At 39.4% G+C, this 17,515-nt stretch overlaps 1 protein-coding gene across 1 annotated transcript in view; it reads right to left on the bottom strand.

Annotated features, from left to right (window-relative positions):
• Positions 1-17,515, bottom strand: part of LOC118805243 (regulating synaptic membrane exocytosis protein 2-like) — a 166,579-nt gene that overhangs the window by 122,058 nt on the left and 27,006 nt on the right. The window contains exons 4-10 of the mRNA XM_036565918.1: positions 15,637-15,736; positions 14,673-14,796; positions 13,583-13,629; positions 11,761-11,870; positions 6,679-6,726; positions 2,023-2,153; positions 995-1,166 (exon numbers count right to left, since the gene is read on the bottom strand). Of these exons, the coding sequence (XP_036421811.1) occupies positions 995-1,166; positions 2,023-2,153; positions 6,679-6,726; positions 11,761-11,870; positions 13,583-13,629; positions 14,673-14,796; positions 15,637-15,736 (732 nt within the window). The remainder of the gene's footprint in view (positions 1-994; positions 1,167-2,022; positions 2,154-6,678; positions 6,727-11,760; positions 11,871-13,582; positions 13,630-14,672; positions 14,797-15,636; positions 15,737-17,515) is intronic.

Below are 17,515 nucleotides of genomic sequence, written 5' to 3'. Positions count from 1 at the left end.
CGAACAAGAAGCTGGCGAATTAAAAGCGACTTCAGCTTCGTAAAAAGTCGAACATTAAGAGACATTTTACAAGAAACTGATCTACTTCTGGGGAAAAGTTTCCTGCTGGAGATGCGAGAAAAGCAGCTATAGCTGAGCTAAAGCTTAAAGCAGAGCAGAGTAAGTCTGTGTTTCCGTTTATATTATATTTTTAGTCTATACTAGTTCATCAGCACAGACTGAGACATATTTACAGCCAAGATGGTAAAATGGACATAAAATGTTGTGGCTCCCGAGGTGGTTTGATTTTTGCTGAAAGGACAAAAAGGCTCTTTTTAACATTTGGGTTGCGACCCCTGGTCTAACTCATCTACAAGCAGTTCACAAGCTCTGTGTTATCAGGCCAAATTTCCCTACTTAAAACTTGATGATGTAGACTATGATTAAACCTGCTGCTTTTGCAGTTTGAAAACTGCCTTTTCAAATTGTGATTTTGATCTAAAATGATTAATCTTTCAGCCCTACTCATTCCTCCCCAGCTGCTGTGCCTTCTGTCATTGTTAAAGTAATTCACCCAATAAGAAGCTCTTTAAGGCACAGCTAATGTACATGCGCTTTTAAGAGATGGATAAAATTCTCATCATTATAGAATAGAATATATACCAACCATCAACCAGTAGCTCCATCCACTTTTGGCAGGAAACAGTTTGGAAAAAACTAAACTGCACTGCAACTAAAAACTGCATTTCAGGGACTCCAGGATAATGACCGAGAACCACTGGTGTAACATAATCATGTTAGCCTGTTTGGCTCGGGTGGACCAATCAAAGATGAATCAAATCAGTCAGATGATCCAACAAATATAAATCACTTTCGTCAGAAATGGTGCACGCCAGTCTTTAACCACATCATGTCAACAATTCACTTTAATGTACTGCAATATGTAGCAGTGTAATCACAGTTTAGAACGTTCTGATTGATCCTTCTGTCCTTGTCCAAGTTATCTGTATCTCACCTCTCCGAGAAACTCGCTCTCCTCCTCGCGCACCCTGGCCTGATCCCACAGCGTGATCTCCAGCATGCGCTCCCTGAACTCCCGCCTGTGTACGGGGGAGTACATGAACGTCTGGTTCCACTTGGGCTCCAGCGACTTCTTCACCGTTTTCGTTCTCCTCTTGCTTTTGTCACTGAGAAAGAGGGGAAAGAGGGTGAGCTTGTATCCTCATATTATCAGAGTAGCTCCTGAAGTCCACAGCTGAGTTTACCAGCAGGTTCAGTGCTGTAGTCCACCTGCACTGCATAGGCTGAGAAGACTGAAATGAAAGTCGCTAGAAACGTACATGATTCAAATGTGTACACTGGCTAAACATAAACGAAGTATGTTTTATCTTCATAATCACTGTGTGTAAATGCTTAATTAACGTAATTTAACTGGCTGGCGCCGGCCTCTAGAAACTCGTGAGGCACAGCCATGCTAATGGCCACACCAGGAGGCTCATGGGAGGTGCGCACCCTCCAGAAATGTGTCTCTCTGCACTGTTTATGTTGTTGTTTGTCAGTTAAAGGTATGTGGTATGTGTTTATTGTGTTGTTCTGTGTCAGAGAGGGTTGCATTATTGGGGGTTGGAGGTCACTGTGATGATGAAGTGTATGGCTAGTGTTGACCTCCCTCTGTGAGTTCTGTGCCTTTCTGCCCTGGTGATTAATAAAGAGCATTTCTTATGTTATTATCATGTCTCCCACCGTGTCTGACTCTATGCCAACATTTCAATATTTTATATATGTTCAACAACTTTTTTCAGTGTTGGCTAACGCAGCTCCCGAAGGACTTGATCAGTAGCCAATGACAGGAATCGGACATATAAAAACACAATACTGTAAAATGCAGGTGATCTACTGGCCTCACTAGCATCTGTGGCAAGACAGAAGCTCTTATTTAAATTTTAACCACTGGATTTCGTCCAAAGTCCAGTGCTTTTGTCACACATTTGCACAAACAAATGTGCTGGTAGCAAAACAACAATAACACAAGTTCCTCCGTACCTTCTGTCAGGAAGGAAGTATATTTTGACGTAGGGGTTCCTGGGCCGGCCGTCTTCCCGAGCAGGCAGGTCTTTGGCTCCCAGGATGGTGACGATGAGCTGGTGTCCCACTTTGTCGTACCACAGCTTCACCTTCAGAGAGAGCACAGCTGGGTTAGCCTGTCCGGCGGGAAGGCTCTCAAGCTGCCCAAAGGACCACATGCGTGTCAGGGCTTTCTTAAAGCAGGTCCATCATCCACACGGCTCAACTACGCACACTGAGCTGTTTTCCCAGCTTTGTGTCTTGTTGTTTTTTTTCTACATTGCTGAAAACAATAGTTCAGCTAAAAATCAAACGTACACAGTTGTGTTCCACAAATGTATTTGATCAGATAAGACGTGTTTGGTGTCTGAAATTTGCTTCATTAGCTCTGCACTGGAGCTATGAGACTAACGCAGCTATGGAAAGTGTGTGACAATTTAGGCATGCAGTTAGCATGAAGCAGATAAAGCTCTGCTGATCGTTCAACAGAGTTTAACAGTAAATGGTCTTAAACTCTGGAGTTAATGTAGAACTGCTAATTCACCCTTTAACCCTGAAGATCAGCGCAGACTGCTGGTCACCATAGCAACGCAGACAACAGTCTCACCTAGCTAGTAGCGAAACGGCAAAGAGAGAGATTTAAGATGAACATCGATAATTTGGAGACAAATGGACTTATTTGTATTTATAATCACTCCAGCTGGTTTCCTGATATGTTTAATCTGCAATGAGGAACTGTCAAACACTAAAAGGCGCAAAGCTGAAGTCACTTCTCATTCGCCAGCTTCTTGTTTGAATGTTCCCGTTCCACCTTAAATGGTGCAGCAATTACATTCTGGCGCCTCAGGCACCATTTAAGGTGGGACGGGAAAATTCGAACAAGAAGCTGGTGAATTAGAAGCGACTTCAGCCTCGTAAAAAGTTGAACATTAAGAGACATTTTACAACAAACTGTTCTACTTTTGTGGTAAAGTTTCCTGCTGGAGATGTGAGAAAAGTGACTATATCTGAGCTAAAGCTTAAAGCAGAGCAAAGTGAGTCTGTGTTTCCGTTTATATTTTATTTTTTAGCCTATATTAGTACATAGTGAAACATATTTATAGCCAAGATGGTAAAATGGACATAAAATATTGTGGCTCCCACGGTGGTTTGATTTTTGTTAGAAGGACAAAATGGCTCTTCTTAACATCTGGGTTGCCGATCCCTGTGTTATCTACATTCAGTGGTATTTCTGTAATCTTAAACCTGCTAGCAGCTAACGTTAACCGTAAATAATGACTATGTCGGGTTGCAAAGGATGTGTTTGAAACTGGGTTCCATGGATGAGATGCATTATGAATAAGAGGGACATAAACAAATGGTGACACTTTCTATGAATGTCACCTTTGTAAGCATCTATAAACACATTCATAACATGTTATAATGTATTCATAAGGCATTATAAACATAGCTATAAATATTTATAAAAATGCATTATATGTTATAGCCATGTTTATTATGCATTATGAATTGTTAACATAATACATTATAAGTATTGATCATAACAAATTATAAGAGCTCATAAGTCGTATTTGTCCGCTCTAAGTAAAGTGAAGCGTACTGCACTAAAGCCTCCTCCAGCGTTCAGAGTGAGGCTTCAAGTTGAAGTATTTACTGAAGGATTTACTGAAACACTAAAACATTCACAGTAAAGCACATTACAGGCTTCAAATGTCAGAGTTTAAACTAGAGCTGCCATCAGTGTTTTACCCAATGTGGGAAAGGTAATGTTCACCACCGTTAGCTTGGTATTTGTCTTCACGCTCTCAAAGCTGGGACTGACTTCTTTGGCACTGACAGTATAACATGTTATTAACACTATTTATAATGCATTATATTAACAATTCATAATGTATGATAAACATGGCTATAAAGTGTAATTCAGTGTAATAAATATTTATAACCACATTTATAATGCCTTATGAATACATTATAACATGTTATAAATGTGTTTATAGATGCTTACAAAGGTGACATTCATAGAAAGTGTTACCCAACAAACTTTAGTTCTAGCTGTGTAGCGCTGATGGAAGCTAACTGGTGAGATATATTGTTAAGAAATTGGACTGTTCTTTGAGTCACGAGTGAACAGTTGGTTCAGCATCTATATGAGGGGCCCAATTAAGATTTTGAGGGTGTCCTGTGTCATGGGCCCCCCATTAGTTAGACCACTGGCTACATTAGCCTTGTAGCTCCAGTGTAGAAGAAACGAAGCAAACTTCAGACACCAAAGGTCTTGCTCGATCAGCCACATTTGTAAGAGTGTAAACTGTATAAATCTGATTATTTGCCAAACTACTGTTCTGATCTAGGAGCTAATGCAGCACAGTTCTAATACCGGAAGCTAACACAAACTGTCTGAACATATAGCTCATTAATGTGCCACTTTACAGGGAGAATTTGCAGTTAGCCAATCGGGGAGTCCATACTGGGGGCGTCCAGTTTGGTATCTCCTATCACAGACATGACAACAGACAGATAAGTGCTCTCCTATTTCACCACCACAAAAGGTCCAATCTAAAGTCTAGAGACACTTTCAAAGCTCAAAAGGTTCAAATCAAAGGAATGAAGTAAGGCTTCTGTCGAAAGGAATGACTCAAAGACTCAAAGAAAAAGAGAGCTGCAAAGTACTGCGCATGATATTTTCCGGAAGTAGCAATTTAAACAGCTTTGAAAGTCTCGACTGCAGTGGTTTGGCAAAAAAAAAAAAAAAAGAAAGAAAAAGTAAAGTAACAATCAATATGAGTCTCACACATGCTTCTCTGCTCACTGTTAAGAATCTACGTCCTTACAACTACCCGAAGAGAGAGAAAAGAACGGGCAAAAACCAGAAGACTGGCGAAAGTTGGCCTGAGGTTTTCTGAGTGAACTCCAAAGACTTCAAAGAATTTGCCCGTCCTTTGGAAGAAATCACGAGAGCTAAAGGAAACACAGCTCTATACCTCTATAGAGCACATACTGCTCTAAAAATAGTCCAGGACTAATGCATGCAGCAAAGCAGAATGCATTCAATACAATCTAGGGCAAACCAGGTTGCTTCAGACGCAGATACAGTCGAGGGGGAGAAGATTCAGTCAAAACAAATTGTACCATTTCCACTCATTTGCTCAATAAATTCAGCCATACTCACTGAAAGTCTCTCTAAAAGACACTGAATTATGATTCTGCGTTAGATAGAGGACGTGGACAGCAGCCTAAATATGGCAGAGAGAAAAACATTATGTGCAGCGAGCATCGGCTGTTATTCAAGACTCGAATTGTGTTTGCACGTTTTGGCGAGCGTGTGAGTCTGGCAGGGAGAGCGGCTCTGAGAATCGCGGATTAGAAGTGCAGTTTCATTTCTGCTGGTACAATTTGTTTCTTCATCTACGGGCTCTGGAGCTACAGCCAGTTCTTCATTGGAAAATGCAATCTCACGTTGAAAAATGGGACTGTTAACATACCGTAATCTTCTCACTGCAACATGGAACATGACATTTACCTGGTGACAAATGAAAGCTCGGCAGGGCTCTCGGTCTTAGGTCCAAAAGAGTTTTATTACTAAAATTTAGAGTTTAATCTGGACTAGGGCTGGGCAATATGGCATCGTACATCGTGGATATCGTGATCAATATAGTGCATATTGTCAAAACTTGTAGAACGCTGACCATCTTCACGTGTCATCATGTGTTATAAAGGGAGCCAAAAAACAGTCTAGTTTAACTGGATTTAGTGCCAAATATGGAATAAAAATCATTGTATTCACATTTTTTCTAACATTTTTTTTCTGATTCATTTCTTAGATGTCTGAAAAAATAAATCCTGTGACACATCATGTATCATGAAATCGTCTAAGTATCACAGTGCTATATTTTTGCCATATTTCCCACCACCAAACTTTTGACTGTTACTGTTTATCTTCTAAACCTAAACACTGTGTTCAGTTTTTGATTCGTTCTTTTTTCTCAGTTCGAGTTGATCAGAAGTCTGAAAAAATAAATATTGTGGCAAATATCGCGATATCATATTTCTGCCATATCGCCCACCTCTAATCTACACATATACTATGTGCCTGTTTAAAATGACTGCAGGACCTTTTACTGTGGCATGAAAAATCATGTTTCAGGTTGCGTGGAAAAGAAACGCATAGATTTGTCCCAGAATAATTTGGAATCTATCCAAACATTTAAAGAGACTTCATTGAATAGATAATGCAGAATGAAATCCCAATATCAAAATCAGAGTCAGTAAAATCGCTGACTGTCTCTTTAAACTATTCCATTCAGGTCAGTAAGTCATGCAGGCTCTTTCAGACCCTCAGCAGGATGGAGTTTTAATAGGTTAAAAATGATAATATATGTATGAAAAAAGCTTGTATGGATGTGAAACAGCAATATCAAAGTATCGCTTTAGGGGGTTAAACGAAATCAAACAAAGGATAATGAAGATCAGAGATTTGAAATGCTGCCATTTTCCTGCTGTGCATTTTCCAAATATCGCAGAGAGAAAGAGAAAGGAGCGAGAGAGGTAGAGAGAGAGAGATATAGAGACAGAGAGAGAGAGATATAGAGACAGACAGAGAGAGAGAGAAAGAGTCAGTCAGACTGGTGCTGTTACCTGGACCCTAGGGACAAAAGGCGTGGTTCTTCTACTAAGGCATGGACTCTGGATAAGCAAAATTAACAAAGAAAAAAAATGCAATAAAACTAAACCAACGGCCCAGAAAAGGCACATAAATCAAAACCACACTACTGAGAGGAGATTTGGCCCAGCAGGCGACCTTCAGTTTCAATCATTTCAACACAGTTCCATTCAAAACACATGCAGCCAACAACTTCTACTGCAGAACTCAAATGTCAAGCAATGAAAAGTCACAATATACTGCTTAAAAATATCAGTGTGCTTTGTGTCGAGGTTAGATTTTGTTTAATTGCATGCTCCACCCAAAAATATGTCATTTTTATAGCTGGAAAAAATCCCATTCAACCGCAGAATCAGTTTATATCACAATACCTACATTTAGAGTCGGTTATTCATTCAGCCTAATGAGAAACTGTAGAACAGACTCAGTTTATACCACAATACCTACATTTAGAGTCGGTTATTCATTCAACCTAATGAGAAACTGTAGAACAGACTCAGTTTATATCACAATACCTACATTTAGAGTCAGTTATTCATTCAGCCTAATGAGAAACTGTAGAACAGACTCGGTTTATATCACAATACCTACATTTAGAGTCAGTTATTCATTCAGCCTAATGAGAAACTGTAGAACAGACTCGGTTTATATCACAATACCTACATTTAGAGTCAGTTATTCATTCAGCCTAATGAGAAACTGTAGAACAGACTCAGTTTATATCACAATACCTACATTGTGATATAAACTGAGTCTGTTCCACAGAGTCGGTTATTCATTCAGCCTAATGAGAAACTGTAGAACAGACTCAGTTTATATCACAATACCTACATTTAGAGTCAGTTATTCATTCAGCCTAATGAGAAACTGTAGAACAGACTCGGTTTATACCACAATACCTACATTTAGAGTCGGTTATTCATTCAGCCTAATGAGAAACTGTAGAACAGACTCAGTTTATATCACAGTACCTACATTTAGAGTCAGTTATTCATTCAGCCTAATGAGAAACTGTAGAACAGACTCAGTTTATATCACAATACCTACATTTAGAGTCAGTTATTCATTCAGCCTAATGAGAAACTGTAGAACAGACTCAGTTTATATCACAATACCTACATTTAGAGTCGGTTATTCATTCAGCCTAATGAGAAACCGTAGAACAGACTCAGTTTATATCACAATACCTACATTTAGAGTCGGTTATTCATTCAGCCTAATGAGAAACCGTAGAACAGACTCAGTTTATATCACAATACCTACATTTAGAGTCGGTTATTCATTCAGCCTAATGAGAAACCGTAGAACAGACTCAGTTTATTTCACAATACCTACATTTAGAGTCGGTTATTCATTCAGCCTAATGAGAAACCGTAGAACAGACTCAGTTTATACCACAATACCTACATTTAGAGTCGGTTATTCATTCAGCCTAATGAGAAACCGTAGAACAGACTCAGTTTATATCACAATACCTACATTTAGAGTCAGTTATTCATTCAGCCTAATGAGAAACCGTAGAACAGACTCAGTTTATATCACAATACCTACATTTAGAGTCAGTTATTCATTCAGCCTAATGAGAAACTGTAGAACAGACTCGGTTTATATCACAATACCTACATTTAGAGTCAGTTATTCATTCAGCCTAATGAGAAACTGTAGAACAGACTCGGTTTATATCACAATACCTACATTTAGAGTCAGTTATTCATTCAGCCTAATGAGAAACCGTAGAAAAGACTCAGTTTATATCACAATACCTACATTTAGAGTCAGTTACTCATTCAACCTAATGAGAAACCGTAGAACAGACTCAGTTTATATCACAGTACCTAGGCAGAGTACAGTACAGTATAAAGTACAGTAGCATTGCTTTTAAAACTGGACTCAACATGTATCAACACTAAACAAGGTATCTACAGTTTCTTATCAGGTTGCATGAGATTTTTCCACCTAGATATGAAAGAACACATTTGTTGGCGGAGCATGGATAGGTCAGTTTATGTTGGACACACAGATAAAGAAAATGTCAACTAATGACCACAAACTTTAGTGTTGTAGACACGTTTTCCAAACTCATAGCCAGCCAGATTATTATTAAGCAGTCGCTGGACTGTATTGAGGAAATATTAACTAAGGGCTTGGAGTTTTGGAAAGCATGTCCATCACATAGATAGTTAACAACAGTTAAAAATGTTATGGACAAAACATTTCAACAATAAAATAACATCAAAATAAATTCTACACTAGGACTGCAAAATATGGTATGGTCATCATTACCGCAATATTAGCAATATCAGCATCTGCAATGTGACACTGCAAACAAGCTGCAGAATGATCAGGAAGTCATTAATTGCTTTCCACTAACATCAGAGATGCTTTCATTAAGAGTGGCCAGATGTTTCTCCAAAATCATAACTTTACAGGAGTTCAGTGGAACCAGAGTTTTTTCCCAAGTCATTTTGGGCCGTTTCTTTTGGTCCATTCATCATAAATTTTACACATGACCATGTAAAGAATAACAGGTATTTTCAAATTATGTCAAAAAAAACTGAAAAACGGAAAAAAAATGGAGATACAAGGTTTTCTACTGACAGCAGCGATATATAATATTATAATAATATAATAATATAATGACAATAAAATTTGCCATTCATGTATCTGCTCTGAAATGAATCTACACTCTTAAAAATATGGTTCTTCAAGGGTTCTTTAGTAAAGATAATGGTTCTATAAAGAACCATGAACACTCAAAGAACCCTTTGCATGATTAAAGGGTTCGTTGCATCATGAAAGCGTTCTTCAGAATGTGCTATAGATGGTTCTATATAGAACCTTTTTGAAAATATTGCACTCAAAAGGGTTCTTCTATTGTTACAATGTCAAGATTGACACAATAAAAGAACCCTTTTGGATGTCATATAGAACCCTTTTCAAAAAGGTTCTATACAGAACCGTCTACAACACATTCTGAAGAACCCATTATGCAAAAGGGTTCTATATAGCATCCAAAAGGGTTCTTCTATTGCTACGTTGTCAAGCTTGTAACAGTAGAAGAACCCTATACAGAAAAATCTACAACACATTTTGAAGAACGGTTTGATGATGTAAAAGGTTCTATATAGCACCCAAAAGCGTTCTTCTATTGTTATGATGTCAAGCTTGTAACAGTAGAAGGTACCCTTTTGGGTGCTGTATAGAATCATTTTCAAACAGGTTGTATATAGAACCATCTACAGCACATTTTCCATTAATCTGAAAAGAACCATTTAATCATGCAAAGGTTACTTTGAGTGTTCATGGTTCTTTATAGAACCATTTTCTTCACTAAAGAACCCTTAAGGAGGCATCTTTTTAAGAGTGCAGAATAAGGATGTTTGATTTACAGACCACTGAATAACTGACAACAGTAAGACTTTTACATTCCAGCATGTTTGGACTAATTCAACATTTGGCTCATCAGTCAGATACACATACTAACCCTTAGAGAAAAAATCAATACCGATTAAGTTTTTAACCTAAAACATGCATTTCCACTGACACTTTGAGTAAGATGGATGATATTCTCAACACTGATATACGGATAAGAAAAATCTAAATATTTTTCGACTGACACTATACACCCTGGAGACAATAAGATTTTTTTGGGGGGAATTTCGTCATGTCACAGCTACAATATCTACCCAAACAATATCCTTTGCTTCTCACAAAGTGGGCAGACTGTGTCTGTAACGTCCAGGCAGCCTGCTAGGTCACCTCCAGCTACTAGGAGGGGCCAAAGAGCCAGGACTGAGTAATTAGGGTCGCAGCTGTGGGCACCCCACTTATGGGTCGCTCACACGCTGTTCGCCACTCAGTCTTGAGTTCACGCTGCCACGTGCACGTTGCTCTGACTCGGCCGGTACCCTCAGTATCTGTCTTGAGTTTCGAGTCTTTGCTTTTCTCAAGTTGTTCCCTAACGTAAGTATTTAAAAAAAGTTTTTTTTTCATTAAAGAACAGAGTTTTTTGGTTTCAGTTTTGGGGAGCTCTTAGTTTGTTTCATCCTTTTAAGTCTTCAGTTAGCATAGCCATTAGCCCCTACGATGGCACGCTGTGTAGCATGTTAGTCTGGCAGCATGGTGACTGAGGGTTCGGTCCCCCTCCTTAATTTTGTTTTTAGTTTCTTAGCTCTGCTCTGCTCTGCACTTGCGGTCATCCTCTCATGTGCGCCAGGTGGTTCAGTGGGTGAGTGTTCCCAACCACTAACATAAGGGTCATGAGTTTGATCCTCGCTCAGGGCAAACCCCCTATTGTTTTAGATTGACCTCCGTTTTAGATTCTGATCCTTTTGATGTTCTTGAAAAAGTTCCATCATCTTGGTTGTCACCATGCCAACACCAGAGACAGCTGATTGGTCAGTGAATTCATGTCATGGGCGAAAGTTTGCAGGGGCAAATAAAATTCTGTAACTTTTCACCGTCCAAAAAATATGTTTGATGTGCAAAATATCATCAGTTTTACACATGCTTGAAATAATTTATACAAACAAAAAATTGCGCTCGGTGCATATTTTTTTTTACCAGTCGTGGTGTCTGACCTGGCTCTCTGCCAAGATAACCAATCTGGTAACAAGCTTGAAAACTAAGTACACATTTTCCACTTGGTGATCCTTTCATAGGGTCAACCGTGTCCCTGAACTCTGGCAATGAATGTCTGGTCTTCACACAAAGCCTTTAGAACCCCATTCTTTATGACAGCAAGCCAACTTTCAGTTTAAGGTAGCACTGAGTTTATTTAAAGCCAGCTCAGGTCTATTTCAAACTGGGCCAATCACTAAGCAGCCTAAATAAGACCGTCCTAAACAGCAGTTCACTGTTTAATGTTAGCAGACTCCTATTTAAAGGAATATCAAACACTCTGCAGTGAAACCTTATTTCAAGTCGGCTGTCCTACATAGAACCCTAATCAATCACTCTAAGGTTTTCTAGTGGTCAGAGAAACAGCAAGCCTGAATTCAACCATATGTGCAAACCCTTGCACTAATCTGTAGCCCAAGAGCATGCTGGGAACTCACTGAAAGCTGTCCAGACAGATACTGCGGGGCGTCACGGAGCATGCCGGGGCTCATGGGGGACGTGACCGAGATGGACGGGCCCATCTTCTGGGATTCAAAGGAACTTGAACCTGAAAAAACAATAACATGTTAACGTTGCACATATTCACCCTGAAAAAGCACACAAATTGAACCTTGAGCGTTCATTCTGACTGATTCTGATATTCAAGTATGCATGAAATTAATAAATGATAAAAATGATCTGGTTAACTGTGAGTAAGGGGGAAAAAATACTTGAAAATCAAAGTATGGCCAGCGGCTAACCCTTTTAGCTGACAGATCTGGCGTAAAGAGGCAAAAAAAAATTTAGCATAAATAAACTTGACAACGTGTTTTATTATCAAAAAAAGCAGGTAGTTTTTGTGTTGGATGATGATGCCTCTAAGCTAAAACAGCTCCACAGCAGAATTAGTTTTGTGGGTAAAAATAAAATCATCCTCCTTTACAGTAAAATAAAGCTCTGCTGATCGTTCAACACAGTTTTACAGTAGCTGATCTTAAATGCTGGAGTTAACGTAGAACTGCTAATTCACCCTTTGACCCTGAAGATCAGCTCAGACTGCTGGCCATAACAATCTGGCCTAGCTAGTAGCTAACGAAAAGGCCAACAGAAATATTTAAGACAAACATCTATAATTTGGAGACAAATTGACTCATTTACATTTATAATCACTCCAGCTGGTTTCCTGATAGGTTTAATCTGCAACGCGAATCTGTTAAACACTAAAAAGTCACAAAGCTGAAGCCAGTTTTTCGTTCAAATTGTCCCGTTCCACCTTAAGTGGTGCAGCAGTTACCTTCTGGTGCCTCAGGCACCATTTAAGGTGGAACAGGAAAATTCAAACAAGAAGCTGGTGAATGAGAAGCGACTTCAGCCTTGTAAAAATCAAGCGCTGAGAGACGTTTTACAAGAAACTGTTCTACTTTTGCAGAAAAGTTTCCTGCTGGAGATGCGAGAAAAGCAGCTATAGCTGAGCTAAAGCTTAAAGTAGAGCAAAGTAAGTCTGTGTTTCCCTTTATATTATATTTTTAGCCTATGCTAGCACATCAGCACATAACTGAGACATATTTACAGCCAAGATGGTAAAATGGACATAAAGTGTTGTGGCTCCCAAGCTGGTTTGATTTTTGCTGAAAGGACAAAATGGCTCTTCTTAATATTTGAATTGTGACCCCTGGTTTTGGCCCTTGTACTTACTAACAAATAAGAGCAAAACTGTAACATTTTATAGCCCTTTACAACCTAAAGTGCCATTTTATTGAATTAGTCTCTAAGCTTTCTTTATCTTCCTGAGCTGAAACAGAACAAATACCCCAGTCGTGACTTCAGAATTTGACACCTCATACGATTAACCGAGTACTCGAGCACCCATGCTCTTCCCCATTTCTAACACGTAGCAAGACTATCAGTTTATAAGTGGGTCCTAAAAGCATCTTCTCTTTGCTTCCTGAGCAGATCAGCTGCAGCTTGTTGATTTTCTCCATCATCAAACAGATTTAGCTAGACCAGGCCAGAGGCTGAGGATGGAGAGCAGTGATTTCCACACCGTTAACAGCAAAAACAGGTCAGGAAAGCCACAAAATCTCTTAGTGGAAGTGCAGACCATGTCTGCAGAGAGGGGAGCACGTACTGGAGTTCTGCTTTGCTTTGTACTGGAATGTCCAGGAGTGCAGGGTAGGAGTGATGTAGCAGGTGAGGTGAGGAACCTTATCACTGACAATAGTGGTGGTGAATGCGGTAAACATTAACTAGGAGGAAGGAGTTTCTGATAATGACACTCACTTGATTCAAGCTGTCCATGTGTGCTCTCTGGTATTCTGGGAATATCACTGCAAGAGACAAGAACATGACACAAGCTCTTATAATAAATAATAACGCTAGGCAATAACACCATTAAAGGTGCAGTGTGTAAGATTTAGGGGGCTCTATTAGTAGAAATGGAACATAGTAAACAAAACCATATTTTCATTAGTGTGTAATCACCTGTAACCATGAATCGCTGTGTATTCATTTAGAATGAGTCCTTCATATCTACGTAGGGAGCGGCTACTCTTCCAACAGAGGCCGCCATGTTGTGCCGCTATGTTTCTACAGTAGCCCAGAACAGACAAACCAAACACTGCCTCTAGAGGGCGTCTTCCATGTTTTTTTATGTTGAAGCAGCAGCTTGAATTTGGTGGCGCTGTAGCTCCGCTTGGAAGACGTAAAAAGAAGAAGAATCTGTGGCCGCTGCCGGTGCTGCTGACCATTTTGTGTTGTGAGAAGTTTGAGAACCCAAATTTTGACAAATGGAGGATCAAACTTATTATTTAGCACAAGAAAAAGCGAGAGAGGGTGGATCCTCACCGTCAGAGAAGAGGAAACATGAAGAAGCAAAACAAAATCGGGACAGACGACAACAGAAAACCTGACGGCCACTGTAGGTTCTACTACACGCTTGGAAAGGGAGGGGTGAGGGAGAGGAATTCAGCTGGTTGCAATCTGCAACCTCACCACTAAACGCCGCTAAATCTTACAAACTGCACTGTTTTATGCAAGTGTCCACTGATCTATAGTGGAGCCTCAGTGGGTGCTGTATCAACTATGCAGACATGCCTCTAGAAAACATTTTTACTATATTATTATGAATCTTAAATCTATTTGCTCTACCACAGCAGAGAAAGCATCTGACATGCCCATTCCTCATTCCGCTAAATCTTACACATTGCATCTTTAATACTGCCTGACCATGTAGTTACTGCTAGTTTCCCAAACAAGGATTAAGCCTAGTCTTAGACTAAAGTGCAATATCAGTGGTAATTCAACACTGAAAATCATCTTTAGTCCAGGCCTAGTCTGGATATGGGAACCTCAGTTCTTCATATTTACTCACCCAATGGGCCGCGAGACCACCAGCTCCACTTGGGGTTCGGGCTTGGACTCCAGAATAATATTGTAAACTTCCTTGAACGTGGCTCCCTGCAAGACCCTGCCGTTCCACTCGAGAACCTGGTCGCCTGCGCAGAGAGAGAAACACATCAACTTAACATTGACTCTGCATGGATCGGTGGGTAAACTAGAGCACAGTGAGGAAATGGTACCAAAAACAACAGAAGCAGGAATCTGTAGCTGTGTCCCAATTCAGGGGCTGCATCCTTCGGAGGCTGCATTTGAAGGCCGATTGGGTCACAGTGGCGCAACTAGGTTGTCCCATTTCAAAGGCTCCTTCATATGTGGCTGAGAAACAACGGGTGGATCCTTCGCTAACCAACACATCCTGGGTTCACTGCGTGGCGGCAAGGATTTGAGAACACAGCGGCGTCAGCAGAGGAGCGAACAGCGGCTGAGGAGACACTTTAAATGTAAGTATTGGGTTTAAACTCAGTCGAATTGCGAACGATACAAATGTTAAAAAAGCAAATGTGGTCTGAAGGAAAACTTTTGTTTTAGGGAGCAAAAAGCAGCCAGAGAGGAGCATCTCCAGCTCTAATAAATGAAAAAATAAAATAAAAATCAAAGTTTCTGGTTCCTTCTTTAAAGAACTTTGACAGGAGCAGCGTTTCGTGATGCAGTGGTTTGGGGGGGAACAGTGGTGCTGTGATGCAAACAGGAAATCCGCCGTAGAGCAGACCGTCTCATTTCGGTTCAGCCTTTTTGGGTCTACGCATCCTTCGAAGTACGCAGCCCCTGAATTGGGACACAGCTACTGACATGCTTTTCTGTGTCATTTGAGATCCAGTACAGAAATCAACGTGTTCTGCTGTAAAGAGAGCTGCTTTCTCTTCTCACTCAAGCTTTGACTGACAAGGCAACATCACAGAGAGACGTATGAGAGAGAAAAGACAGCACATGCGCACCTGGTCGAAGATGGCCAACAGTATCTGCTAAACTTCCCCTCTTCACTTTGGTGATGAAAGCACAAAGTCTACCGGATTCTGTCATCTTCCCACCGACCACCTGTGGCAGAGATGTGCCAAAGTCAGAGACGACCGACAGAAGAGTTTCTGTGTGCACCGAGCATGTGAGCGACATGCCCAGGAATTTCTGAGGTGAGGTGGAATTTCATCAGAATGAATTCATCTGTGAGTTTTACAGGATTCTCTGCTCACACAGTGTAACATCCCATATTAACTGCAAAAGGGTTGAACATCCACAGAGTAAGACAAACAGAACGATCCAGAAGGGGAACACAGAGACTAAAGGTGTGACCTGCACCAAAATTACATTTTTTAGTTCAGTTTGTTCAATAATGGCCTCCACTCTTAAAAAGATTCTTTTTCAAGGGTTCTTTTGTAAAGAAAATGGTTCTGCATAGAACCACGAACATTCCAGGAACACTTTGCATGATTTAAAGGGTTCTTTGCATCATCAAAACGTTCTTTAGATTGATGCAGAATGTGCTGTAGATGGTTCTACACAGCACCTTTTTGAAAATGGTTCTATATAGCAACGAAAATGGTTCTTCCATTGTTACAAGCTTGATATCATAACTATAACGGAACGCCTTTTGGTGCTATATAGAACCCTTTACAGAAAGGTGCTATATAGACCCATCTACAGCACATTCTACATCAGTCTGAGGAAGCATTCGATAATGCAAAGAACCCTTTCATCATGCAAAGGGTTCTTTGAGTATTCATGGTTTTATGTCGAACCATTTTCTTCACCATAGAACTCTTGAAGAACCATCTTTTGTAAGAGTGAAGTGAAGTTCATACACATTGCATTTATTCTGTGATTTAGTGTTTCACCTATTTACACTACACACCATATTTATAATTGAACTCTCCAGTGGTGTAAACTGCACCTGTGTTCCTCTTTCTTTCGGACTTTTTGTGTAAAGGAACAAATTTACATTTCAATTTTTAACACCTCAAACTGTAGCTCTGTTATTCAGATTTACACCGACATATTATACTGTAAAATATGTATTTTGGCAAGAGAAATAATCTGAAAACCAGCCAATATATAGAGTATTTCAGATTGTAATATTATTGTAAGAATATTATAATATTCTACACATTTTGAAATAATTTTATCTAGTTATTCAGATTAGTTTGTTTGTTTCAAGAAATAACTCTTCAAACAAGCTAAATTATCTGCCAATGGAATAAAAGTTTCACTACATAAAATGGCTTAAAAACAAGTATAGATGTCTTGAAATAGATTGAATAATCTTATAATATTTGCACAGCTGTCTGATAAGAAAATTAGAAATATTATAATATTATATACATATCATATATATATATATATATATATATATATATATATATATATATATAACATTTTAAGACAGCTGTATGAATAATGAAGTGTTATTTCTTAAAATAAGCTAAATTATCTGCCAATAAAACAGTTTCACTACATAAAATGGCTTAAAAACAAGTAGAAATGTCTTAAAATAGGTTGAATATTCTTATAATGTTCCTACAGCTGTCTTAAAATGAGAAATGTTAGATATATTAATTATATTTATGATGATTTCACTTGCCAAGATATTGTTTTTTGCAGTGTGTGTATTATTGTTCATAAAGCCAGGCGAACACTGTCTCTACAACAAGGTCTTCAGAGTTTAAGGGGTTAAAAACCGAACAGTAACCCTGCAGTTTAAGGGCTGGAATTCAGACACAAATACATAAACAAATAAGAGGATAACGTCACTGTTATGAATGAAGCTGTAACAGAATCTGTCTGAACGCAGCAGCAGTTTGTAATTCGGTCATCAGTCGTGGC

Source organism: Colossoma macropomum, unplaced genomic scaffold (genome assembly GCF_904425465.1).
Source record: "Colossoma macropomum unplaced genomic scaffold, Colossoma_macropomum, whole genome shotgun sequence".
In the NCBI taxonomy this organism is placed as follows: Eukaryota; Metazoa; Chordata; class Actinopteri; order Characiformes; family Serrasalmidae; genus Colossoma; species Colossoma macropomum.
Note: the sequence above shows the minus strand (reverse complement) of the source record. Positions and strands in the feature narration are given on the sequence as shown.